The 24856-nt window shown below is 41.5% G+C and overlaps 3 protein-coding genes across 6 annotated transcripts in view; 1 reads left to right on the top strand and 2 right to left on the bottom strand.

The window, feature by feature from the left end:
* Positions 1-24856, top strand: part of LOC110826731 (metabotropic glutamate receptor 1) — a 65254-nt gene that overhangs the window by 32590 nt on the left and 7808 nt on the right. For all 3 annotated transcript variants that reach the window (XR_002542130.2, XM_022057645.2, XM_022057647.2), the window contains 10 exons: positions 108-354; positions 2491-2756; positions 3569-3738; positions 3841-3923; positions 4666-4837; positions 7373-7505; positions 8060-8448; positions 8996-9310; positions 9472-9686; positions 10216-10394. Coding sequence is in view for 2 of the 3 variants with exons in the window: in XM_022057645.2 (XP_021913337.1) it covers positions 108-354; positions 2491-2756; positions 3569-3738; positions 3841-3923; positions 4666-4837; positions 7373-7505; positions 8060-8448; positions 8996-9310; positions 9472-9686; positions 10216-10394 (2169 nt within the window). In the remaining variant the exon portion in view is untranslated. The remainder of the gene's footprint in view (positions 1-107; positions 355-2490; positions 2757-3568; positions 3739-3840; positions 3924-4665; positions 4838-7372; positions 7506-8059; positions 8449-8995; positions 9311-9471; positions 9687-10215; positions 10395-24856) is intronic.
* Positions 11357-15678, bottom strand: LOC110826734 (uncharacterized). 2 transcript variants are annotated; one of them, XM_022057653.2, is made up of 3 exons: positions 15530-15678; positions 13375-14395; positions 11357-12829 (listed from the first exon to the last, which is right to left on the bottom strand). In XM_022057653.2, exon 3 carries the CDS (start codon positions 12800-12802, stop codon positions 11555-11557), a length of 1248 nt encoding a protein of 415 aa, XP_021913345.1. In that variant the 5' UTR covers positions 12803-12829; positions 13375-14395; positions 15530-15678; the 3' UTR covers positions 11357-11554. The 2 variants fall into 2 exon arrangements, with proteins under 2 accessions (XP_021913345.1, XP_021913346.1); XM_022057654.2 differs by lacking the exon at positions 13375-14395 and having other exon boundaries at positions 15530-15675.
* On the bottom strand, positions 16819-24540 carry LOC110826733 (uncharacterized). The gene is made up of 3 exons (XM_087357019.1): positions 24295-24540; positions 21606-22864; positions 16819-18760 (listed from the first exon to the last, which is right to left on the bottom strand). The coding sequence occupies exons 2-3, from the start codon at positions 22848-22850 to the stop codon at positions 17435-17437; spliced, it is 2571 nt and encodes an 856-aa protein (XP_087213145.1). The 5' UTR covers positions 22851-22864; positions 24295-24540; the 3' UTR covers positions 16819-17434.

Genomic DNA, 24856 nt, shown 5'->3' with positions numbered 1-24856 from the left:
GCGTGTAGCGAGACAGATTTACTTTTGTATGTAAATAGCGACTGATAGTTCATTTCGGACGTTTCCAAGTGCACAGTTTTTTCAGCCTGTTGGATTTATTGCTGCAGAAAACTACGGTCAGAGTGGGATCCAAGCTTTCCGGGAGTTGGCAGAGAAGCTGAACGTCTGCATCGCGAAGGAAGACTCTGTACTTAGCAACGCGGAGGATGAGGTGTTCGACAGGGTGATCCGAAAGTTGGACGAGGATCAGAACGCGCGAGTTGTCGTTTGCTTCTGCGAGGGGATGACGGTTCGAGGCCTGCTGGCGGCCACGAAGCGACTCAACCTCACCGGTCGCTTCCTGTTCCTCGGAAGGTGGGTGCTTTTTCTTTCTCAAGTGAGGTCATTGACTGCCTCCATCCTCAGGGTTGAATTGCTGAAGCTCGAGACAGTATGTTCCCCTCAGATGTTGGTATCTACCTACCTGTCCCCGCGGCGTTACAGCTCAGAAGACCAGCGTCGATTATCTTCAACGTCGTGGAAACATCGAATTCCATTAGTTAGTTAGTTAGTTAGTTAGGCCCGATGCACGAGCTGTGATCTTTGATGCTGAACAGAAATATCTGCATAATGACCTTTCCGGCTTTGGTGTTTTGAATTCTGTTGCAAACGACGAGACACGAAGGTGAAAAACCTCTTGGAACACCAGAAAAAGATACGAAAATCTCTCAAGCCGTTTGTTACGTGTTTTACGTGGGTTCGTAAATTTGACAAACGAGGAAAGTGGCGATCTTCAGTGCTTTTGAGTACATAAGATAAGAAAGAAATTGTCGAGTTGTTTTGAAGTGGTTAGAAAAAAACCCAGTCTGAGCTGTGTTTCATTTGCAGTACACAAGGAAATAAGGGCATTGTGTGAGCTGTGTGGCTGTGCAAACTTCTGACGTGGGTGCGATAATAGTTTCATTTGTTTAGAGCCATGAAATTTGTATCTTCGTATACTGTACAGCGGTGACACGTGGGCATTTGAAACCGATATCGATAATTAATGTATCGAGTTACGTGAAACATGTTTTTTTTTATCTGTTATCACAAATACGACAGAGATGTACGTATACCAGTTGATATGTTAGTAACATGACATTATGGATTGAATTTAATTTTTGTTTGATAAACTTTTAAAGAGACGTCAACGCCATCTCTGAAAAGTTAAGTCAACTGTTTGTAAATTTTGACGAAACAAAAGAACGTTTCTTCCGAAACACGTTAACAGATTGAATTTAAACAAAAAATCAGTGTGGAAATGTTAATGGGTTGTATTTAAGATGTTCTTGTGGGTTTTGACGCCGTGTGTGAGAGACCACACGGCGTCATAACCCAAAATAACAACAATTCCATCCTCGAAACTCGAATAAGATTGTATTTTGTAAACATTTTATAGGCAAGATGTATTTTATTAACGGTGTGCACTAATATCTTTCCAATAGGTTAATTGTAGTGACGTCTAATCTTTAGTAGTAAACTAATTAACAAAGTCGAAAGTTAATTTCAGCTTCGCTGGTCCTGAAATTCTCTGCATCACTTATTGAAGCTCTGACGGAGAGTAGCTGCCATCTAGGTAGCCGGTGTGAGATTCTCTAGGGGGACCGGCTAATTATTGGCTTTCAGGCTTTAGTAATACGCGAGGACACCGCCCCTCTGTTCACGATTGATTGACAATGCCCGGAATGTAAATAGGGAGTGATGGGTAACAGCCAGACGTGTTAACACGTTCCATGTTACACACGAGAAAAGTCGTTTGAAATCTCTGGAAATTATGATCTGAATTAATTTACTGTTCCGACTTATGTAAACAGTTGAAATAACGACACTGCACGTTACCATGGAAACGAAAATAACACATGAGGGTTGTGAAATACGAAGTTCCGTGGATTTTGTAATCTCATGTGGTCTTCCAGGTTAGATACGAATGTTTCGGAGCAACATACTGCCTCCGTCTTCAGGTTTCCTACTTCTCTGTCCCCGTTTTTATTCCTTGCGCCCGATTTCTCGTCAATTGTAGGAGTAAGTTAATTTGACCTTGAGATTACTGTGATTTCCAGAACGACTCGAGAAGTAACGACGGTTTTCAACTGCGGTAGGAAAATAATTTAAAGACAAAGCAGCTTAAAAGGGATCTATAGTTGGTGCACCGGCTGTCCTTGCTGAGAACCGCGTGCTGTCTGTTTTGAAGTTTTAAAATTAACATTAAACTATAAATCGATTTCCAATAGTCGATTCTAGCAGCAACAGCGCTCCTCACTTCCGGTGGCTGCCGTCGTAACTGGCAACAGCGGAAACCAACTTCTTTCGACTTGGAGTCGCGTTGTTTTTACCTGTTTATTTTGTCTGTGAAGTATCGACGAAGTTTGTTTGATGTATTCAGCAAAAATATTTCCTGCGCCAAAGCACCAGGCATTGAGCGTAAGATGGAGATGAGAGTGAGTGGTCGGACTATTCATTTTGTTTTCACAGCGATGGCTGGGCGGACCGCAGTGATGTTACTGACGGATTCGAGAGCCAGGCGCGTGGAAGCATATCCATTCGCATCCATTCTCCCAACGTCACGGATTTCGACGACTATTACTTCAGCCTGAACCCCTACACCAACAGCCGGAATCCGTGGTTTCACGAATTTTGGCAGCAACGCTTCAACTGTAGCATTAATGGCGGCCATTACGACAGCAGCTCCATCTCTGAGAAGACTGGCGAATCAGCAGGGAAGAAACCGAGGTGCACAGGTAAGGAACAGTGTTTAGTCTCATTAAATCGATTGAGCCAGCGAGACTTGCGATTCCCCGGAGGAAAAAGGAGGTCTTCATGTGAAGTGTCGAATATTTCTGGTAGAATTTAATTTTGAGTATAACGTGTTGAGTGCGTTTAGTAAAACAGGCAAATGCGAAGTTTCGTGGAAATCCGATCAGCCGTTCTCGAGCTGTTAATGCGTACGGACGGACAGAGTTATTTAATTGGCGCTCGGCGGGGTTGCGAATCGAACACCGCACATGCGCAGAACATGCTTCGGATTTGCCAGAGCATTGTTTATGGAAGTCTGGAATGTCAAGAAATGTTTTCACGGATACCAAATGCCCGTTGCCGTCACTAAACTTTTATCCTGGGCTGGTTTAATCCTGCAGGAGAACCCAAGTCAAGAGACCTACAGGAAGTTCTCAGCTTCGCAATCGAGAGATTCGGTTCGTATCCCGAATTTAAAATAATTCTTACATAAATTCTATGAATTTGCGCCCGACGTGGCACCTGAGGACGGAATTACTGATTTATGTATGAAAATAGCGTGTGGTATGACCCGTACGGTAATGAAACTATTTGAGAAGGTATATTATTTGTTACAACTATCTTAATTCAAATTACGTTTGACTTAAGCCATTTTTACTTATCATCATTAGTACTTTATGTTTAAATTTAACTGATATTTCGTTTGGTGATGATTATAATGTTGATATGGGTTTTGGCGCCGTGTAGACATGACGGTAGAAACCATGGTTTCGTAGTGAAACCCTCAAAACTCAGATATTTTATTTGTTGAAAACAGGCAGAGAGAAGTTGAGTGACAAATACAAAGCCGATCCCAAATTGTCCTTCATTATAAAGGCAATCTATACGATGGCCTTCGGTCTGCATCACATGCACCAAGATGTGTGTGGCAGAGATGCTGTGGGACTCTGCTCAGATCTCTTCCCATTTAACGGGTCACTCTTTAAGGTAAGCGCGTTCACTTACCGTGGATTATTTCAATCACGTATCGCTTATCTAAATTTCTGCTAAAACTGCACTGAACTACGATCCTCTTTGATTTATCCTCAGAGCTACTTACTGAATGTAACGTTCACGTATGGAGAAGAGGAGGAATTGGTGGAATTTGACAGGAAAGGGGATCCTCCTGGCAGGTAGGTACGTACGGAACCCTGCCATTCTTATCTAAGTCTAAAATAATTCGTCCGTGCGCCAGAAAATGACAGTGTTCTGTACCTTCGCATTTGAAATTAGTAGACACTGCCCAGTTGCAAATAAATTGTAGACATCTTCTCTTTCCATGGTATAAAGCGCGAAGTACGTAAATAATATTTAAGAATCCAGTCCGTACCGCGAAGAAAACACTGCACTTCACCATTACAAAGAATCCAGTCCGTACCGCGAAGAAAACACTGCACTTCACCATTACAAAGAATCCAGTCCGTACCGCGAAGAAAACACTGCACTTCACCATTACAAAGAATCCAGTCCGTACCGCGAAGAAAACACTGCACTTCACCATTACAAAGAATTCAGTCCGTACCGCGAAGAAAACACTGCATTTCACCATTACAAAGAATCCAGTCCGTACCGCGAAGAAAACACTGCACTTCACCATTACAAAGAATCCAGTCCGTACCGCGAAGAAAACACTGCACTTCACCATTACAAAGATCAACTGGTTAACGCTGTTTAAGTAAATAATCGCGTTTTACACAGAGAATCTGAGGAAAAACGTAGATTTTATGCAGTCAGAGGAGAATTTAAAGTTATATCCAAACGTTTGATGTAAATTAAAAGACTGAGTTCTGATAATTTGTTTTTAAGGTGAGTACCAAAAAAGAGTTGGATTTTTAGCCTCACTTCTGAAGCGATAACAGGCGTTAATTTGGCCAGGTACTACATAATGAACTTCCAGCAGCTGGCCAATGGTAGCTACGATTACATCCGCATTGGGGACTGGAACAACGGGTCTCTGGTCATGCAAGACGACGAACTTCAGTGGCCCCGCTCGGGGGAGAAAGTGGAGTCGGTCTGCTCACAGCCCTGCCAGCCCGGATTCTACAGGGTGAGGTCACTTTTATTGTACACAAGTTTGGGCTTGTGCCACGGGTTATCCCGATGAAACAGGTCGTTACGATTGGGAATATATTTAATTAGTCGCGAACGTCCGACAGTGGGTGGTCCTCCAGATTGGCGAATGGGCTGGGGACTTACAACTCCTCACCGACAAACAAATGCCACGAAGGGCCTAGAACGTTTACAAATCATTTCGAAAGGACGGATGAGATGGGTGATACATGTAGTACGCATGTGCGAGATGAAAAGTGGTAATGACATTTTGGTTGGAGTATGTGAAGAGAAGAGACCGTTCTCCTCGATATTGATTGGATATTTTAAAATGGTAATTTATAAATGTCCAAAGCATAAATAAAACTCTCGTAATATTAATAACAATAAGCAAGAATACAATGCTTTCTTATTTAGTCATTTCTGTAAGTAGTCTTAAGCCGAGAAGTTTTTGTTAATTTTTTATATTTTTTAATTTTTTTTTAGCAATCTGGGACAGGCAAATACGAGGTGCTATCGGAAAGTTTCAAGACTGTGTCAATAGAGGGCGAACCGGATGTAGTACGAGCTTCTGCCGCTAGGGGGTGCGGCCTACATTCATAGTGAATCAGTGTGCCAGCCGGCATTATCGAATTAGCATTTGTTTCTTAGTTACGGGCGTTTTGGTAGTGCATTACACCGACCCTCCTGCGATTTCGGAATGGCGTGTGCATCAAATTTTGCCAAAGACTCGCCAAAACGACTACGGAAACCTATGAAATGCTAAAGCAAGCATTTGGGGAGTCCGCAATGGGTCGTGCACAAACTTTTGTGTGGCATTCACGTTTTAAAAATGGCCGAACCTCTGTCGATGATGACGAGCGTTCTGGACGACCATCTTCGAGCACAACGCCCGAAAATGTTACGAAGATTCGGCAGGCCATTCACGAAGATCGACGTCGTACCATCAACGACTTGTGCGACATTGTTGGGATAGGCTATGGGACCTGTCAGCTGATTCTAAAGGAAGAACTCCACATGCGACGCATCATGACAACGCGCCAGCGCACACCGCCCTCAAAGTTCGGCAGTTTTTGGCCTCAAACACCATGGCCGTCATCCCGCACCCTCCTTAGCTCCGTGTGACTTCTTCCTCTTCCCAAAGATGAAAATTCAGCTAAAGGGAAGGAGATTTGAGACGATAGAAGAGATTCAGGCAGAATCGCAGATGGTGCTTGACAGGCTGACAAAGAAAGATTTCCAGGGATGCTTCCAGGCTTGGCAGCGGCGCTGGGATCGTTGTGTTCACTCCCAGGGGAACTACTTCGAGGGTGATGGATGAATTTAATACCTGAGATAAGTGTACGGGTTTTTATACGCGCAGTCTTGAAACTTTCCGATCGCACCTTGTAGAATGTTTTGCTATTCTACTTCTGGCCTCGTATATTATAGTTTTACTGGAGTCACAAGCTACGAAAGTCTCCATTAACTTAAACCCTCTTGTATATTCCGAGTACAAAAGAAGACGGACAGCCTCTGTAGAAACCCACTCACCCGCAACACTCGGTAACGAAGCATGACGCAAATATCTCTGAATGGAGAAAATGAAAAAGTCTGGCTAATTACAAGGCTAGTTTTGAATACGAGCAAAAATGTAGTAATTGGGAAAACTTGAATAAAGACGGAATCAAGTCTGCTTGTAGACGCGGCTGATCTCGGGTGGCTCGGTTCATGCGCCCAGATTAATAGCGAAGCTCGGAGAACGGGGAGTCCAGTGGTTCTTTGTTCTGTGTGAAGGCTTCGTAGTTTCGGAACTAAAATTTTAAAGCGATGCTCGCCTAAACAATGTTTAAACATTCCGTTTCTACCACAGAGAAAAAAAAAATAACTCGACTTCGTGATGTTTACCTGACCTTTGACTGACTCATTCGCTCTCTGATTTGCCGTCTTATAAACCTCGATAATATAACGCAAAGTTTTAGCGCAGTTAAAATCTGAGCACGTCACTGGACACAGTATCGAGCAGGACCCAGCGATGTCTCATAATCGTAACCCATGTTATTATGGCCCTTGCATCTGCTTCTTGTCTATCAAGTGGTCGTTTTCCAAGATATTTCATTCACCAGATTGCGTTAATGGCCAGTGCGTGGTTATAGACGCTTGAGTTTGTGAGGTTTCGGTGCTTTGTAGCGATGACTGCTTCGTGCGTCGTATTGACAGCTGCAGACATTTAACTCTGTCACATAATACATCAAAATTAATGTTTTTGCTGGAATTAATTTGTTCTCCGTTTCCCCACAAGAAAACTTTCCATTTGGCGCAAATACAGTCGCAGCATGAATTATAACGTGTACTCAAATTAACGGAGATTCAGAATGGAATAGGTAAATACAGGGTGATGTCGTTTTGTCGCAGTGCAGATATTCGTAGAGGGGGACAGCACCGCTGTCGCTCAGCGACCGACGATTTCGTCTGCTGTACGGCGCTCGGTGCTGCTTTAAAATGAACATTCTGTAGAGCGACGTGTTTTTTTTTTCTGTTTTCTCTGCACCAGAACTTCCAGACCGGGGGTCAGGAACAGAAGTGTTGTTGGGCTTGCGTCGCATGTGCGATCAACGAGTTTCTCCTGGACGATACCACCTGTCGGCCATGCCCTACCGGATTTCTGCCAAACGCTAACAAGACAGGTCGGTTTTGTTCTTTACCTTGAGGTGATTAGTTTGTAAGTTGGTTAGTTAGTCGCTTAATTAAGGGATTCGTTTCTTGTTACTTGGTAATTTAACGTCGTTTTTGTTAGGTTGGCATTTAATTTAGTAATTTTTGTATTTAGTTATTCAATTATTTCTGCATAAAAATGTAACCTCGGTTTTATGGAATGATCAGTGTCTATTTTTTTTAGTATTTCCAACATTAAGGCAAATACAGTTGCCATCTTCAGGATGCATATCCGTTTGATTTGGGAGGTTGAAAACCCATATAAAAATCTGTCGGGGGGGGGGGTCGGTCCAATGAGGAACTTTCTTCTGAACCACGTGATCGCTGCCCACTGTAAACGTTCCTGTCATGTGCCCAAACAACTTCAGCCTCCACTGCCAAGGATTTCCTAACATTCACATGAAGATGGCAACTAAAGTGTTCGCCGAAACGTTAGAACACCTTGGACGTTTTAAGAAGTTGATCTGTTGATTAGCTTCAGACAACCGAGTCTCGTGAAGTCGCTCAGTGACTTCCCCATTTACAGCGTGCGACGAGATCGCCGCGGAGTTCGTCCAGTGGTCGGACAGCCAGGCCATCGTCTCCATCGCCGTCTCGTGCCTCGGGTTCCTGTCCACGGCGTTTGCCGGGGCCGTGTTCGTCCGCTACAACGACACCCCGGTGGTCAAGGCTTCGACGCGGGAGCTCAGCTACCTGATTCTCGCGGGAATGACTCTGAGCCACGCCGCCACCTTCCCGATCCTCGCCGAACCTTCCTGGCTCTCTTGCAGTCTGTCTCGCCTGCTGCCTGGACTCAGCTTCGCCATGATCTACGCGTCTCTGTTGACAAAGACGAACCGGATCGCCCGGATCCTCGCCGGCTCCAAGAAGCGCTTTCCGACCAGGAAACCGCGGTTCATGTCCGCAGCCGCCCAGGTGCCTCGCCGTGCCCCCTGCCGTCTATATATACAGGGTGTTTCAAAAAATGTATACGCATCGGCGGAATCTTGTTAGTCAGTTTCTATCAACTTTTTCCACTAATTTAACGACGCTCATTTTGAACGCCTACAATATATTCGCTAATTCACCAAATTTAAATGCCAATGCTGACGTATGTAATGATCTAGTTTATTAAAATTCCTTAATTTTATTAACTTAATTTGGTGTATACATTTTTTGGGACAGTCCGTACAATATGCAATTTTTTTTTTAATAATATACTTGTTGGTAATATTTCCTGTGAAGATATTTTTGACCTTATGGAATAATATTTTTTAATATCTGTGCTCTTAACGGGTCTAGGGGCTATCGAATAATTTTTAATGAGTCGATGTTTTCTGCTTTGGATTATCTCATCATTCCAGACGGTCATTTTACTATCGGGGCATAGGGTAGTTGACAAACTCATTTCAACCCCCTCCCTCCCTTACATATAGCATCTTCGCCACCCCCTCGTCAGTGAGTGACAGAACACTTTTCTCAGGTGTTCATCACGTGTACGCTGATCGGCGTCGAGGCGGGCGTCTCCGTCGCGATGCTAGTTCTGGAACCTGCCGCCCCGACTCGGCTCTTCCCTGCTCTGGACCGCGTGGTGCTCGCCTGCAACACGACTCCCCTGGGGGTCCTCGCCCCCCTGGCTTTCGACTTTCTTCTAATAGCGCTGTGCACCCTTTACGCGATCAAGACGCGGAACGTCCCGGAGAACTTCAACGAGGCAAAGTTCATAGGCTTTGCCATGTACACGACGTGCGTCATCTGGGTCGCCTTCATCCCCATCTACTTCGGAAGCGACTCCAAGGTTTGTATAAGTACCCCCCCCCCCCCGGATTGAGAAACACTTCTCGGAGAATTTGGCTAGAGTAGTGGCTGAAGAAAACCACGAAAAGCTCGGGATAGCCGGTCTTCGGGCTGAGATTCGTACCCTGGACCTCCTGACATGGCGCCTTCTTCCCTCCTCAGGTGATAACGATGTGCATGTGCGTGACGCTCAGCGCCACGGTCACGCTCGTGTTCCTGTACTTGCCGAAGATGTACATAATCCTCCTCCGACCGGAAAGGAACAACCGGGCGCATTTCACCACCTCCAAGAGCATCCGATGTCACATCGGGAGCCGCGTGGCCTCCGCCATCTCCAGCAAGAGCTCCAACTCGTATTCCGGGGCCGAATCACCCAGGTAGAACCGCCACTGACTTCGTCTCGACGCTTTAACGTCTCAAAATGGCTCCGATTCTCAGAAGTTCCATAAATTTTTATACGATTTAATCCACACGCAAAAAGAAATCCAGTCGACACGTGACGCGGTACCCGATTAAAGTTTCCTTTCAGGTGGATTGGTCGTGGTGTTCAACAGACTTGCCACCGCGATCACCGGACCTCACGCCTCCACAGATTTCCATTAAACATAAGATATTATTGTACTGACGTAATGTCACCAGACATCCTATAGATCGTCCTGATGATGGAGGTAGTACCTCCGAAACGTCATTTTTGATATTAACCGCCGTGAGAACCAGAAATATCGCCAAAAAACCCTTTAATTCGACTGGTAACTGTGACTTCCGTGTTTTATTTGCGGTACGGACTGAATTCTGTAATATTTGAATGAATTTTTGTGTGCTACGAAGGATTAATGATCGCGCATGCGCAATGCAGTCTTTCGATTCCGGTTCATTTCGTCAATTCTTCTCGTTTCTTTTGTTCAGGGAGAGACCCGTCGTTGCCTTCCGCAGGCCCGGGCGTCCAGACACCCTGATCGGAAGCAATCTCTCAGCATCGACTGCAGTCGGAGGCAGCAGTCGATTTGGACCGGTTTGCAACCCGCAGCAAGGTCCAGCCGTGCCCTGGCGGGCGCACGACGACACCAGTGAACTCGTATTCGCCGGTGAGTTCCTGAAATGTCTTAAGATTTGTCTCTTGGTGTAGACTGTCCCTCCCAGAAGAATTAGCGATTATTTCCCTAAACATTATTAACTCGTTGCTCGTTGATGTGGAAAACACAATTTTTTATTAGCATCGTTCATTGTTGTTCTTCCCGCAGAAAAAAAATAGTAACAATCACTTCTTGTGGGTGTGATGATCATCGTATAATCTCCTTTGCATTTTGTATCAATGCGCGTAAAGAACACGCTCGACCCACGACATTCAAGGTAGGTTCACAGGAGACTGTCCGTTTCTGCACTCTAGTGAGAATACTTCAAACTACGTCGGAGTGTTGGGATGGTCTCGAGGGCTCAAGAGCGTACCGAAAGAGATGCTGGCACTTTTTAACAAGGTTAAGGCTTTTCCCTCCCGAATAGATTTCAAGGCTATTTATATTACTTTACATTAGCGATAATTTAAGATAAATTACTGCACGCAGCCACACAATTTCATGAAGATCAGATTAAGAAGCTGTGGTCCGTAAGATGTTATCTTTGCCACGCAAATATGAAGGAATTTATAAGATGGCGGAGTTAATGAAGACCTATATGAACTGAAATAGAGTATTTTATTCTTTTTTTATTTTAAAATGTTAGTCAGGAATGCATACACAGGTTGTTTAATTTTAACCGTCTAATCACAATAAAATATTTTATTAAATATTAAAATATTATTACTACAATTAACATTCAATATTTAAATATTTAAAATATATTAAAATTTACAATTAGAATCGAACATTTCGATAGAAGGAGCATCATTTTAATATATTTTAAATATTTAAATATTAAATGTTAATTGTAATAATAATATTTTAATATTTAATAAAATATTTTATTGTGGTTAGACGGTTAAAATTAAACAATTATAATTATCACAATATGACGCAACATTATCATCTCATACACAGGTTTATAAACGGAATGGCAGTTCAGACGTCTTTTATTTATTGACTAATTTTTTTTAAATAATCTTACGTGTTTCTAATGGCACAGGGCTTTTGTTTGATAAATCGAGGAATATATTTCGTACGTGTATCTGAGAACTGTAAGCTAAAGTTCGAACGCCGTCTGTGGGCAGTTGGCATATAATAAGTCACGAGTCGCCTGAGGTTATCCAAACTTAAAGCAAACCTTTGCTCTCGAAATGAAGAAGAATATTTTGGAACGTTTCTCTATAGAGAGATCCCGAAAATCCATTCTCCATCGGATTGTCTTCAACAGCTCTCATGTCCTCCAGCGTCAGATGTTCCAAATCCACGGCGTCTTCCGGGTCAGCGAGTATGAGGTTAAGCAAAGTACAAGACGTAATAAGCCCAAAAACTGCCTTGTCCTCAAAGTCTTTTCTGAGCTGCTGGAAGGTAAATTCCACATCGGAACATCCCAGGATGTGCAGTGTCTCTCTCAGCTCGACGTGGTAGGCATTCAGGAGGTCGTCCGTGTGTTCGAAGCGGACTTCTTCATTTGGACTTGTGTACATGAAGTACTGAAGGTCCAAAGCCGGCGATGTGAACCGTGAAATTTGAAAATCGACAAATTTTACGTCTAGAACTTCGTCGCGGTCGGAAGAATACCTGAACATTATGTTGTTCGTCCAAAAATCTCCGTGGTTTAAGACGGACAGCGATCCGTCTTTGGGTCTTGCAACTTCTGTTATCTTTATAAAGCTTGTTTCGGCTAAGTCTCTTAACTTATCCTCGAAACGTTCATATCCGGGCCAATTTGCAATGGCAGAAGCCAGACGCCTTATGGCTGGTTCCATGTAACTGCTGATAATTGGATGATTCTTTTCTTTGTAAAAAACTTCACTGAATGAACTCATAGATTTTGGGTCCTTCTTGTGAAGTGCGACGGACATACCGTGGAAACGTGCCAAAGATCTCAGTGCCATTTGACAGTGGGAGAGGTCGAGACCTTTTCTGCGGTCGGCCATTTCGTAGCCGAGAACACGAAGGTCTTCCAGGACGAGAATGTCAGGTTCGGAGTGTATGCATCTGCATGTCAGATGGTGCGCCTTCGAGCCGTTCAGCTGTTCTGAGAGCCGGTACATCGCTGGTAATGCTTGAAGATACACGTCTGTTTCTCTCTGGAATATTCCTGTCTCGGTCAAAAGATGAATCATGATTTTGGCCGTCGGAAGGCTCTTAACTATGAAGCTGCTGCTCCCAGTGGAGTCGATGTGGTCCACATCTTTGAAGCAGTACTTCACTTTGACGCGCAGAAGACAGCTGGAGAAATGGTCCCCTTTCGGAACTGCAGGCCGGGCGTCGTATTTTGTTACTACGATATTTGAACCACTGACCTCGTTCCCAATTACAGACTCCAGGAATCCTTTATCCAGCCAATCAGGGACAGACGAAATGTTCTCCATGTTGTTTTTCCACAAGTTTCGGTGACGCTGTGAACATAAAATGTGATGCATTATTTTTTTATAAGTTCTGTTGGTTTATCTGACGAATATGCCTCGGTTTCTCGTGTTTATGAAGTGTCCCGCGTAATTTGTAACCCACTTACTACGGTTGTGACCTACTCATTCGACGATAGTTTACTCCCTTCTGCGGTATGCTGTCGTTCTGGGTCCTATGTTAAGTGGGACACTCTTTATAACATCGAATTCCCATATTAAGTGGGACACCCTTTATAACATCGAATTCCCATATTAAGTGGGACACCCTTTATAACATCGAATTCCCGTATTAAGTGGGACAACCTTTATAAACATCGAATTCCCATATTAAGTGGGACACCCTTTATAACATTGTACATTACAAACACGCACGCACATACAAATATTGCTCTAGTGCATGAAAGTCTGAAGATGACTATAATATTATAAGTCGAAACGTGTATGTATGAAATTCTAGTTTGTTTGTTATTGTCATCAGTATACGCACAGTTGCTGTCATAATCAGTAACATTGGCAAACTATTTAAGTTTCCTTACCGTATTTATCGTTTCCTGGCCCGAACCGCCTGGGCTCTGTCGAGTCTCGGAAGTCAGGATGCTCTGGTCGGCCGCCTCCTTACCTGCTGACTCATGGTTTCCACGTAAACTGGCGTCGTGCTTACGGCGCCTGCGCCGTCAGTTTATTTAAGCAACTCGTATCGCAGGTTGCGTCTGGCTCCTTGGTTGCCCACTTTAATAGTCGAAGGTTCTGACGCATTCACGTAATATTCCAGCATATCTGAACGTCGTGAATTTTGTTTCTTTTACAGTTCTCTTATAAAAGAGTGCGTTAGATTTTAAAGTGCGTGCTGGTCTTAGTAACTTAAGACACTTTAAGTGTTCGCTGCATTTTAATTTACTCGTCCTACTTATTCCGCATTGCCACATTCATTCGACCTTGAATTGGTCTGCAGTTAATTTATATTTAAGTGTAGTTTTGAGGCCTGTTTTTGTGTTGGTGTTTGTGAGACGTTTGTAATTGTCATGACATAATTTCCTCTGTGTAAAAGTTACAAGTTTTTGCTTTACTGAATTTAACCTCTGGCCTGTTTTGTCCTTGTTTTGCCCTCGGATTCTTTGTTGTTTTTGTTGGCACTGAGAAATTACTCGTGTTATTTTTTTTTGAGCAATAATTAATTCTATAAGGCGTTCTGAATTATACCAGTTTTTTTATATTTGAGATTTATTATACTCTACGTTTCAGCTTGCATTCCTTCATTTTGTTAAGGTTCTTTGTAATCTTTAACTTTTGCACTAAATCTATGTATGAAGGTATTTACGATCTGAAGTATAATGTTTGTATATTATAAAAAGTTACGATGTCATACACGCAATATATTATTGTTTTGCTACACATTTGATAAACTGATGTAAGGAATTTGGATACTTATGTCGAAATTTTGTAGGGCTCATTGCGAAACCTGTGGTTTTTACAGTGACTCGCTGAACGGAAAGTAATCTTCGTTCACTGTTATGCCCTATTCCTCTTCTCACTTTATCAACATCAATTTTCAAAATGCTAAAAGAAAAAAAACATACAAATTTTCATAATTTTTGATAAATATAACATAATTTAAAATTTTTACGAACGTTCACAAAATTGAAAGAACTTTTAAAGCTTCCAAATTTAGAGAAAAAAAATATCGAAAAATTTCAAAAGTTCACAGAATAAGAAAAATTCAAAAACTTCGAAAACACAAAAATTTCCAGAATTAAATAAAATAGAATTTTTTTTAAAAAATTCAGCATTTTAACAGAGCCTAGCGTAGCCTAACTTAACCTATCACAACTAAACTAATTTTAATTAAACTATCGTGATCTGAACCTAACCTATTCCCGATGCTCGTACCAGGGCAAAGTACGAAGATTATGGACGGTCTAAGGAGGTCGAGTACAACAGATAGGAGCAGTGTTAAAGTTGGCCTTTCTTCCAGAGCACTTACGTCTTGTAATCATTTACAGACTTCATGCATTAGCGGACTAGATTTATTCATGCAGGAGTGGCTAAAAGTCTAACAGATATATTTTAAACGAATTGTTATAGATACTGTAACGTGAAGTTTTCTTGTCCAAAGAAATTATCTTTTTCTGTGATGACCAAAGAAATTATTTACGTGTAGGATCAGAGTTTCCTTCCGTAGTTCCAACCAACCAACCAAAGAAGCTAACTGAGGGCAGAGGCCTGCGCAAGCGCAAGCATCGTCCCTACCTAGGTGAAACCATTCCTGCGCACAAGACGCATTGCTGGAAATGGTAATCGGTCGTAATATAAGAACGGAAATTTTGCTAACGCTAACGGGGTTTCGTCGTGGCGGGAGCCTCGACCATTCAAACTGGGATTTGTTGCTGCTGATGGGAGGTTATCCTGTCAGGCAAGTTGTCGAAGGAATTTGGTTGGTTGGGCCTTCCGTAGTTGCACTCTGCACTATTATTTATTAATCCGGCCCGTACCGCAAAGTAAACACAACACTTCACCATTCACACCGAGAATTATACGAAGCTTACGAAAAGTCGAGACTTATAGATTGTGAATCAGTGCGATAGACATCGACCACTAAGCTTTAAATGGTAAATATTTATTTATCGAGTTTTACCTATTTGTTAAGCTACGTACTGGCACGTTCATGTGCAAATAACAATGTTTATTTCCTACCTGTATTATTAGCACATCCTGGATATTTGTGCCTCGGCCTACAACACGTTCAGAAATCGTGTTGACTCCGTCGACATTGAAGTAGTGAGCGGTTGCTACTTCAACGCAACTGATGATTCAGCTGATAACCCCTTTAATGGCGGCAAACGTTGATATTGGTGCTACACTCTACAGAGCGTAGCTGGAAACAAGATAAATTTAAATGTGGCATTTGTTTTTAAATTTGCACGGTGCTAATTTGAAATAAATAAATTGTTTCACGTTTCTAGTCCCTGCCATCAGATTTTAAAATAATCAAGATTCCTGTAATTTTCTGAGTAAAAATATTAATCTGGCGAAGTAGCTTTGTAGGTAAAAGTACGCGGTTCGAACACCGGCTGGATCTTTGCTAAGCTTTCTTGCCGTCATTTCCCACAATTTCTGTAACAAGGGGCTCTCGTCGCACGTCATACCTTGTGAACTAGCCTCTGTGCGCTGTAGTGACGTGGGACTTCAGATACGCCTCTGTTAGCCTAATCTCTCGATGCTGTGTAAACTGTAAACCTTATCATTATGTAGACTTATAGATCATTTTTAATATTTCTTAGAAAGATAAGATTCCTTAAATAATTACGTGATCATGTAACATTGTAAATATAGTTCAATGCCATAGACAAAACCTTGTAAGGTGTTCAAATATATCATAAATTTGTTGGGAAATTTAAGATGTGCGGTATATTTGCGTTTATTACGTTTTCAATACACGTGATTTTGGGCCTTGATGGATAATATTTATGACTGTGTGTGTTCACTCATTTCGGACCTTCCGTCATTCTTGGCGGATAATTTCCTTGTTTTGAATCTAATAGGAACTTTTTTCCTTGGATAGTCAAGGCTTTTGCGTATACAAGCTTGCGGTGTCTTACAGTCTGTTGTAAATTGCCCGCTACATTTCATTCTTTTGTTTATTTTTAAATTTGTTTTTCTTAGTTTACAAATAAACACTTATATATTTTTATATATTTTAAATCTTGTCCGTCTAATCACAATAAATTCTTATTAAATATTAAAATATTACAATAATTAACATTTAAAATATTTAAAATATATCAAATTATGTTCTTTATCGAAATATTCGATTTACATTAGACCATCATTATTTCGATAAAGAACATCATTTAATATTTTAAATATTTTAAATGTTAATTATTGTAATATTTTAATATTTAATAAGAATTTATTGTGATTAGACGGACAAGATTTAAATAATATATATTTATTATATCACAATATGACGCAACTTTACCATCTCATGAATAAACACTTGTTTATTATAACAGGAAAACAAAATTATCTGTACACTTTATACTTTTGTTCTATCTTACTACTTTCTTCTCTTATTATATATCACGGTTTATTAATCTTCTATATGTGGTAGAACACTAAAATACATTTCAGTATATCACGTGTCTCCAAATCGCTTTAAATTCGTTGTAGTATTTGAGATTTACAAGGCGGTGAATCCGAAGATGGCTATCTTCTGAGTTGTTGCGCCGCGTAGTCTGGTAGGAGTTTACCGACGTTTCGGAGGGCCTTGCTGTCTCCATCATCAGGACGATGTTTCATAGAGGCAGGGAGAAACCAAGAACGTCTAATATGTCGGTAAACCTCTACCAGCCTACACGGCGCAACAACCCAGAAGATAGTAATCTTCTTTAAAATCGTTATTCATATTTAATTATATTTATAATGCATGTAATTTAGTGTTAAAGTGATACGCGTAACATTTGTTTGGAGACCTGTTTGGTTACACGCAATATTCTTGTGTATGTGATATGAAAATGTTTCTTATTTTGTGGGACGTGTCTGGAACTTAAGGTTTGCAGTGTCTGATCTGAGTTATCAAAATTCCGCGTGTGACTGGTTTTATTTCTGTTGAACATCGACTAAATCACGTTTCTTTCGGGCCAACAGTCCTTTGTCATCGTAGTGACGTAGAAATGTCTGCGCCACGTGTCTGTAGCGTCTGCCCGAAATTGCCTTCTCCATGGGATGATGATCTGCGCCCCCGTTCATGTGTTCCTCTTGCAATTCGTTCAAGTCCGGTATTTCATTTGCTCCGGCCAGCATCGTACTTAAGTATGTAAATACAATCAGCAGTCCGAATACTTCCATCTGTTCAAATTCGTCTTTCAGCTGCTGAAACGTGAACCCAGATTCGAGACCCAGGACTTTCAGGGTGTCCGTGAGTTCTGCGTGGTACTCCCTCAGCAAATGATCTCTCCCAGCGAACCGGATGTCATCATTTGTGCTTGTGCAAAGGAAGTATTGGAGATCGGCTGCTGGAGATGAGAATCGAACAAGCTGGAAATCGATTAGTTTCACGTCATCGATTCTGCCTGTCTTCGGACAGTAATGGAACATCATATTATTTACCCAGCAGTCTCCGTGGTTTAATACATTCAGAGAATCTTTCTTTGGTTTAGTAGCGTTTACTAATTGGTCCAGAGCTGTAGGAATCAGTTCTCTGATGCTGTCTGCGAGATGTTCGTACCCAGTCCATTTCTCTACTTCACAAGCGACGGTGTTTATATTTTGTTTTAAGAATATGCCCGTTTGTACTCGACTTTTATCCGTGTCCTGATACAGTTCCTCGGTGTAGCTATCGATACTGGATGGATCGACTTTGTACAAAGCCACTGATGCTGCGTGAAATCTTGCCAAAGCCTTGACGGCCATCCTGCAGTGTTCGACATCGAGACCAGTCACTCTGTTCCCCATCTTGTATCCAAGATTTTGTAGGTCCTCCAGCACGATAATGTTGTCCATCTTATTTGGGAAGAATCTTGCAGACAGTGGAAGCGTCCTTCTGTTCGTGGACGTTTCGGAATCTTTCAACGCACGGTACATCGCAGGTAGAGTATCTTCATACATCTGCAACTCTTTCTGAAATCCTTTCAGATCAAACAAGAGATTTTGCAAAACCTTTCCGGGCGGGAGTGTTTTGAGAATCATGAAATGTTTGTTTACGCCATTTTCAATTTTGCTGTCTTCGGATTTGACTGCTATCCGATACAGCGTGCTCATATAATTACTTCCTTTCGGAACAGCTGGCTTCACGTCCAGGTCTATGATAGAGAAGTTCTTGATGTCATCCTCTTCTGAGATGATTTCGGCCACGAATTCAGCGTTCAACCAAGCAGGTATCGATACTTCAGCATTTGTGGTCCCCATCGTGGATAAAAATGACGTCTGCACAGTAAACAGAAAACAATTGTAATGTAAAACGAAAGGTAAAGTAGACGTAGCCTCTCCACTTAAGCACATCTCCCTCCAATGAGGATAATTATGTGTTTACGCTTATTCTTTAAACTACTATCCTAACATCGCAGTGAAACTGGGTCTGATTTTATGGGTTGTGACAGACACCGTTTGAACTTGTAGGTAGGTATTTCATTCCTGAAGATTGAAGCAGCGTGTTCCACCTAAATGTCGTTGTCTGCCCACAGTCCACGGGAGGGGGGGGGGGGGTTCGACCCATTAACAACATCGAGATGGTAGCCCTGAGGAAAATAAGGACTTACGTCACTATCAGTTGAATGCGATTATCTCTCAAGACATTTGAATGAATCGATAAATATTCATGAGATATATGAACATGATGTTTTTAAGGTAAATTTGGTCTTGAGGTTAATAAATATATTTGGACGTGGAGGTATAGCTCCACGTATTCTTAGCACCGATGATAGTGGCGAGAGGCCGCTTTTAAGCTACGGCCGACTTGCCCCCTGAGAAAGAACCTCGGTACGCAGTTTGGGGGGACGGGGGATCAGAGTCGGTTGTGTTAGGTTGCAGTTTAAAGTGACAACATGGCGGTCACAAAATTCGGTCAGGATAGCCTTTAAAGGGTTGACATATCCTGACTTCGAAGCAAAGTACTTACTTCCACGTCGATTCGTTCTGGAACCTTCACGGTTACATGAAATAGAATTGGTTCAGAGTGGTAACTATACTTACCACCTAACATAAACATCCAGTAATTCAGAGTTATACCTACAGAACATTTCCTATTATTCTCAGAGTTCAGTTGATTAATAATAGTTGAAAAATACATACCAACTTCTCATAATGGAACTTTCCACCCTCGTGTTACTCCCAGTCTCTTAGATCAATATTGTTCCCTGTAGTTACTTAATTTAAGGCAACTTACCAGTCAAGAGCATCCGGGTTCAAGCGGAATGCAGAAGGTACTCAGTGTGGACCCCAGACACTGTTCTCTTCGACTGGAGATAACAGAAAATGAGTACTTACTTTCCTTATCAGGAAGTTTTAATCATGAGGGAATCACGGTCAGGGATCAGGTAGAACGAGACCTTGAAACATTTTCGTAGGCGTTATCATTTCTGCTTGCGTAAATTACGAAACTGTTTCAACAGGAATTGAAATTAGTTTTCTCCCATGTTTGCATAAATTCATGAACTAAAAATAGAAAAGAAAACTCTGGACTTTGATATTTAAAAAACTCCATTTTGTCAGAAATTAGGGGTTAATTAAACAATACGAAACTCTTGCCTACTTACATGTCATCTGTAATGATATTTAAGGTAACATTTTCATATTTGTAGTGGTACTTAACATTTACGTAATTGCAAATATAACACTAGAATATTCGATAAAATGATTTGTTACTTATTACTTAAGTTGCATCACGAAAGGATTATTTTCGACCTTTAAATGAAGAGTCTGGTACCAAACTGGATTAAATGTACTCGATTTAGCTTCTGCAGAGTGATTCGCCCTAAAGTCATTGTTATTTTTTTTAAAAATTAATTTCAGAAATTAAATAGATCCGATATATTACATTATCATTGTTTTATTTAATTCAATTTAATACAATACAACACAAAATAACATTGTTTGATACGTGCATGCTAACATAAGATAATTCCATATTTCCTCACGTATAAAAAGGAACGGTTTTTAAGACAACAATTCGCTGGCCTGTGTAAAAAAAAATGGTAAGCTCTAGAACAATGTATTTTACGCTCCCTTCGAAATTCGAATGTGTTCACTTTCCACTCTCATTTGACGTGTAACACACATTTAAAACAGCTTCCTTAAAATAATAATAATACTAATAATATATCAACCTTTCTACGGTGACAAGAATATCGAAAGGTTATCTTTCCATGGTCGTCTAACTTCACAACGCAGGTTTTTTAGTCTGTTTGTATTCATACGCCAGCATTTGCGGATTTATTTAAACACTGACTTGAGTAACTGCCATGTTTTAAAATAAATTTACACCTTTTAAATCGCCTAGTCATATAGATGCCCTCTTCTTATAATTGTCGATTGTTACGCGAAATGTAAAACGCCTGGATCGATTATCGTCAGGTATCGATTATCGCCAAGTATCGATTATCGTCAGGTATCGATTATCGCCAAGTATCTGAAGCCTGACTTACTGAAATTGAACAAAATAATTGCTTCGTCACGGTCACGCCTTAATTGACTCCGAGGTCAGCTTCCATTGAACACAGCCACACAACAATGCCCGAAATATCAACGGTCATCATCATCATCGTCGTCATTGTTCAGGCCAAGTGCGCGGTTCTGTCTCCAAGGCCACCCACAGTGAAGCCTTGGCTGCCATCGTTTCTTGTTCTAGCCGGATTGTGCTTCATTAATTTGTGGAACAAGTCAAAATACTAGCATGTCCACACCACGTGACAGCGTCACTATTTATTTTAACTCAAAAAAATAAAAATAAGTCGAGCATATACTTCGTTTGTCAGCGATTTTTAATTTACAAATCTACGAGTTGAAATGTTTTGTTTCCATTTAGCGAAAAGAGGGATAATAATTTTGACAATTTTTGTTCGGAATTCAAAAACGTATATGGAGACTGACTTTGGAGTGCCGTGTTCTTTTAATACGCAGGCTTAAAAATTTATAGGTTTTTTTGAAATTATGTAAGATTCAGGTTCGAGCGTAATTTCAGATATAAAAAATATAAATCGGACCTAAAAGGTCTAGAAATGTTTTCCTTTTGTATGAAAACATTCCTCTTATTGTTTCAGGTCCTTATTCTTCAAAGCAACCCTTTCTTTTCAAAATGTGGTATTAATTTCTCTAAAGCTTGTTTGTAGCGTCTCCCCGAAAGGGGTTTCTCCACTAACTTAAGATCCATATTGCTTCCATCTTCTTTAACATTCTCCAAGTCCATTACATCATTTGGGTCTGCTACAACAGCAGAGAGGACTGTGGCAGCCGCGATTAGTCCAAAGAGAGATTTCTCCTCAAATTCTTCCTTCAACTGATCGATGGTGAATTCGTGGTGTTCACAGTGAAGGATCTTGAGAGTGTCTTGTAGTTCTTTGTGGTACTCCTCCAACAGGAGTTCCGTGTAATTCGATCGTATGTCTTCGCTGGGACTTGTGTACACGAAATATTGCAGATCTAGGGCCGGGGACGAATATCGAGACAACTGAAAGTCTACAAACTTTACGTCATCGACTGTCCCCGTGGCCGGGCAATAGTGAAACATCAGGTTGTTCACCCAGCAGTCGCCGTGGTTCAGAACGGAGAGTGAGTTCGGCTTAGGTTTGACGATCTCCATCATTCGGTCCCAAATTGTCGGCAATAGCCGACGGAATTTATCTCCGTACTTTTCAAAACCAGGCCACCTCTCCACCACATTCGCTAAAGCATTGATTGCCGATGTTATAAAATTCATCATCATTTCGCGACTTGTATCATTGTACACTTTTTCTGAATACTCATCCATGCTCGTTGGATCTTCGTCGTAGAGCGCCAGAGACATGGCGTGAAATCGAGCAAGGTTCTTCACCGTCATTTTACAATGAGCTAAATCCAGACGAGCACGCCTGTCGGCCATCTTGAAACCCGAAGTCATCAGATCTTCTAGAATCAGAGTGTGTGGTCTGGAAGTCTTGTAACAAAATGGTGTCAAACAATGGATTTGTCTTCTTTCGTCGTGTTGTCGCAGAAGGCGAAACATGGCTGGTATTGTGACCTGATAAATTGCCGTCTCCTTTTCGAAGACCTTAAAGTCTGACAGAAATTTTGCCATAATCTCAATTGAAGACAAACTTTTTATTATCAGACTGGTCCTTTCTGTTGTCTCATCGTTATTTTTACGTTTGAATTGAATGGTGACGCGATGTATGACACTGGTGTAATTATCGCCTTTGCCAGCGGCCAACTGGACCTTACTGTCAACTACAGACACGCCTTCATATTCTTCCCTTGAATGAAGTGCTTCTTCAATAAACTCAGCTTCAAGCCACGAAGGTCTCTCGAAAGTACCGGATTCCATGACCGTTTTACGAACTAGAAACAAAACGGAAAATATAGTAAATCATGCGAAGTTTTCAGTTTTTTTTACATTTTAGTCACAACCATTCCCATTACCTTGGTATTTAAACTGCGCGAATAATCAGCATTGTCGAGATATTCCTTCATTTCGCTTCTTAAACTTCAAATAAATTCAGTCCAGAAGTTTCGTAGTTGTTTAAACAAATGTTTCGTGGAATGAGCGGCAATTGTTAACTGCGACATCTGACTTACATTTGATCAATTAAAACGGTTAAGAAAAAAAAACACAGGCGTGCAGCCGAAGGACCGTTCAACAGACAGAATTCGCATAGCAAACACAACAATGAACACTGTCGTGTTTCTGCATGGAAATAAACACGTGTTCAACATGTCTGCGTATTGTTGGAGTTCCATGCAATTAACACGGGATTCTTAACTAGCAGAAATTCTGACAATGAGGTTTATGATTTAAATCAAAACACTGGAACAGTTGAAAGTTGACGCAGAACCAGCCTCTATAGCTCACTTACGGAAGTCGTAAGAATATTTTAACAGCGAGTTTCATTATTCGTGTGACTTTTGGGGCTTGCCTCGCGTTGGTTTTCGCTTTCAGCGAGCTCTGCAGTAAAGGAAAAGAACTACTTTTACTTCGGTTATAAAAAAGACGACACGCGCTTTTCATTTGAATATAGGTTATGTTATCACGCGGCTCGCTGGCAATACGAACTTTTTTTTATCATCATCGATATGCAATAATTGCTGGGTTATCACACAACCGAATGGTCGTTATCATCAATCCATTTGTTTCAACAAGCTCTATCGCTTGTCTAAACTTTGATTCCATTTATCAGCAATCCACATCTAAGGCCATTATGAAAACTATGACTGAGTTATTTTGAGAACATATGCACTTGAGATATGGGAATTTACAGCAGAGAAAAGTGAATTGCACAATGAAAAACTTCATTTTCTTCAGCGTTGAACAACGATTTGTGGGGGGGGGGGCAGTTTCATCTATGCTAATAAACTATTTCTTATTAATTTATGAAATTCCTAATCGCTTTTTATTAATTCATTGATCGGACCAAAGAGCATTTCCACAACCTTCCTGTTTTTGTGAGATTTCACTCTCTATCACGGCGATGACGGAGGAAGTAAGCACCTCTGAAACGTCGGTCAATATCTACCAGACTATACGGCTCAGGACTTCCAGAGTCTTCATGCTCGAGGCCATGAGAATCTTGATCTCGCCACATTCGGATCTATTCGTGCGGAGGTCACGTGGTTCCCCCCCCCCCCCCCGTGTGTACACGAATTTAAAATGAAAAAATACCAATTCATAACAACGACAAACCGGGACTCTTACATCAGCCGTTGGTGACGGAATCTTGACTCGGCAACTTTCCATAATTTACGTCACTCGCGTAAGAAATGATTACACTTACCTCAAGAGGCTGATAAAACCGTGGAGATTGATGGATTGACGTATCGTGAAATGGCGTTGAGCGTCTGATCTCGTCCGCTGCTTATGGTACAGTGAAGATCTTCATGGCTATGCCTGATTGCCGTATAGCCACAGGATCGTGGTCATGAGTTGCAGTTAGTTCACGCCCTCCGTTGCTTGTCTATGACATCACGTGGTAGTTCCGAGTAATTAGGGCTGTCAAACAGTTCGCAATCCCACAAGACCACAATGATACCGAACATAACCTCATTTCCCTTTAAGACAGATTTGTGCTAGGCTGTCGACTGGATTCAGCTGACAAGAGGACAAATTCCAACTACGGACTTCCCCGAGCCTTCCGGTATCATTAAATGTTCTAAGGTTCAATGTCTCTGATGCATAAATAATGTTTAATCTTGAAACGGACATTAATCACTGTCTGTTGTTTAAATTACACCGAAATCCAAGATTAAATTCTCGGTCGTTTGGTTAGCATTGAACCCTCTTTCGTATTTGGAAAATCACGGGTTTTAAATAATCCAGAGACCAGCTGTACTTTCGTG

The sequence above is a fragment of the Zootermopsis nevadensis genome, unplaced genomic scaffold (genome assembly GCF_977971745.1).
Source record: "Zootermopsis nevadensis isolate Lab colony 2312 unplaced genomic scaffold, Znev_1.0 Znev_ptg000028l, whole genome shotgun sequence".
Classification (NCBI taxonomy): domain Eukaryota; kingdom Metazoa; phylum Arthropoda; class Insecta; order Blattodea; family Termopsidae; genus Zootermopsis; species Zootermopsis nevadensis.
This window is presented reverse-complemented; position numbering and strand designations above follow the sequence as displayed.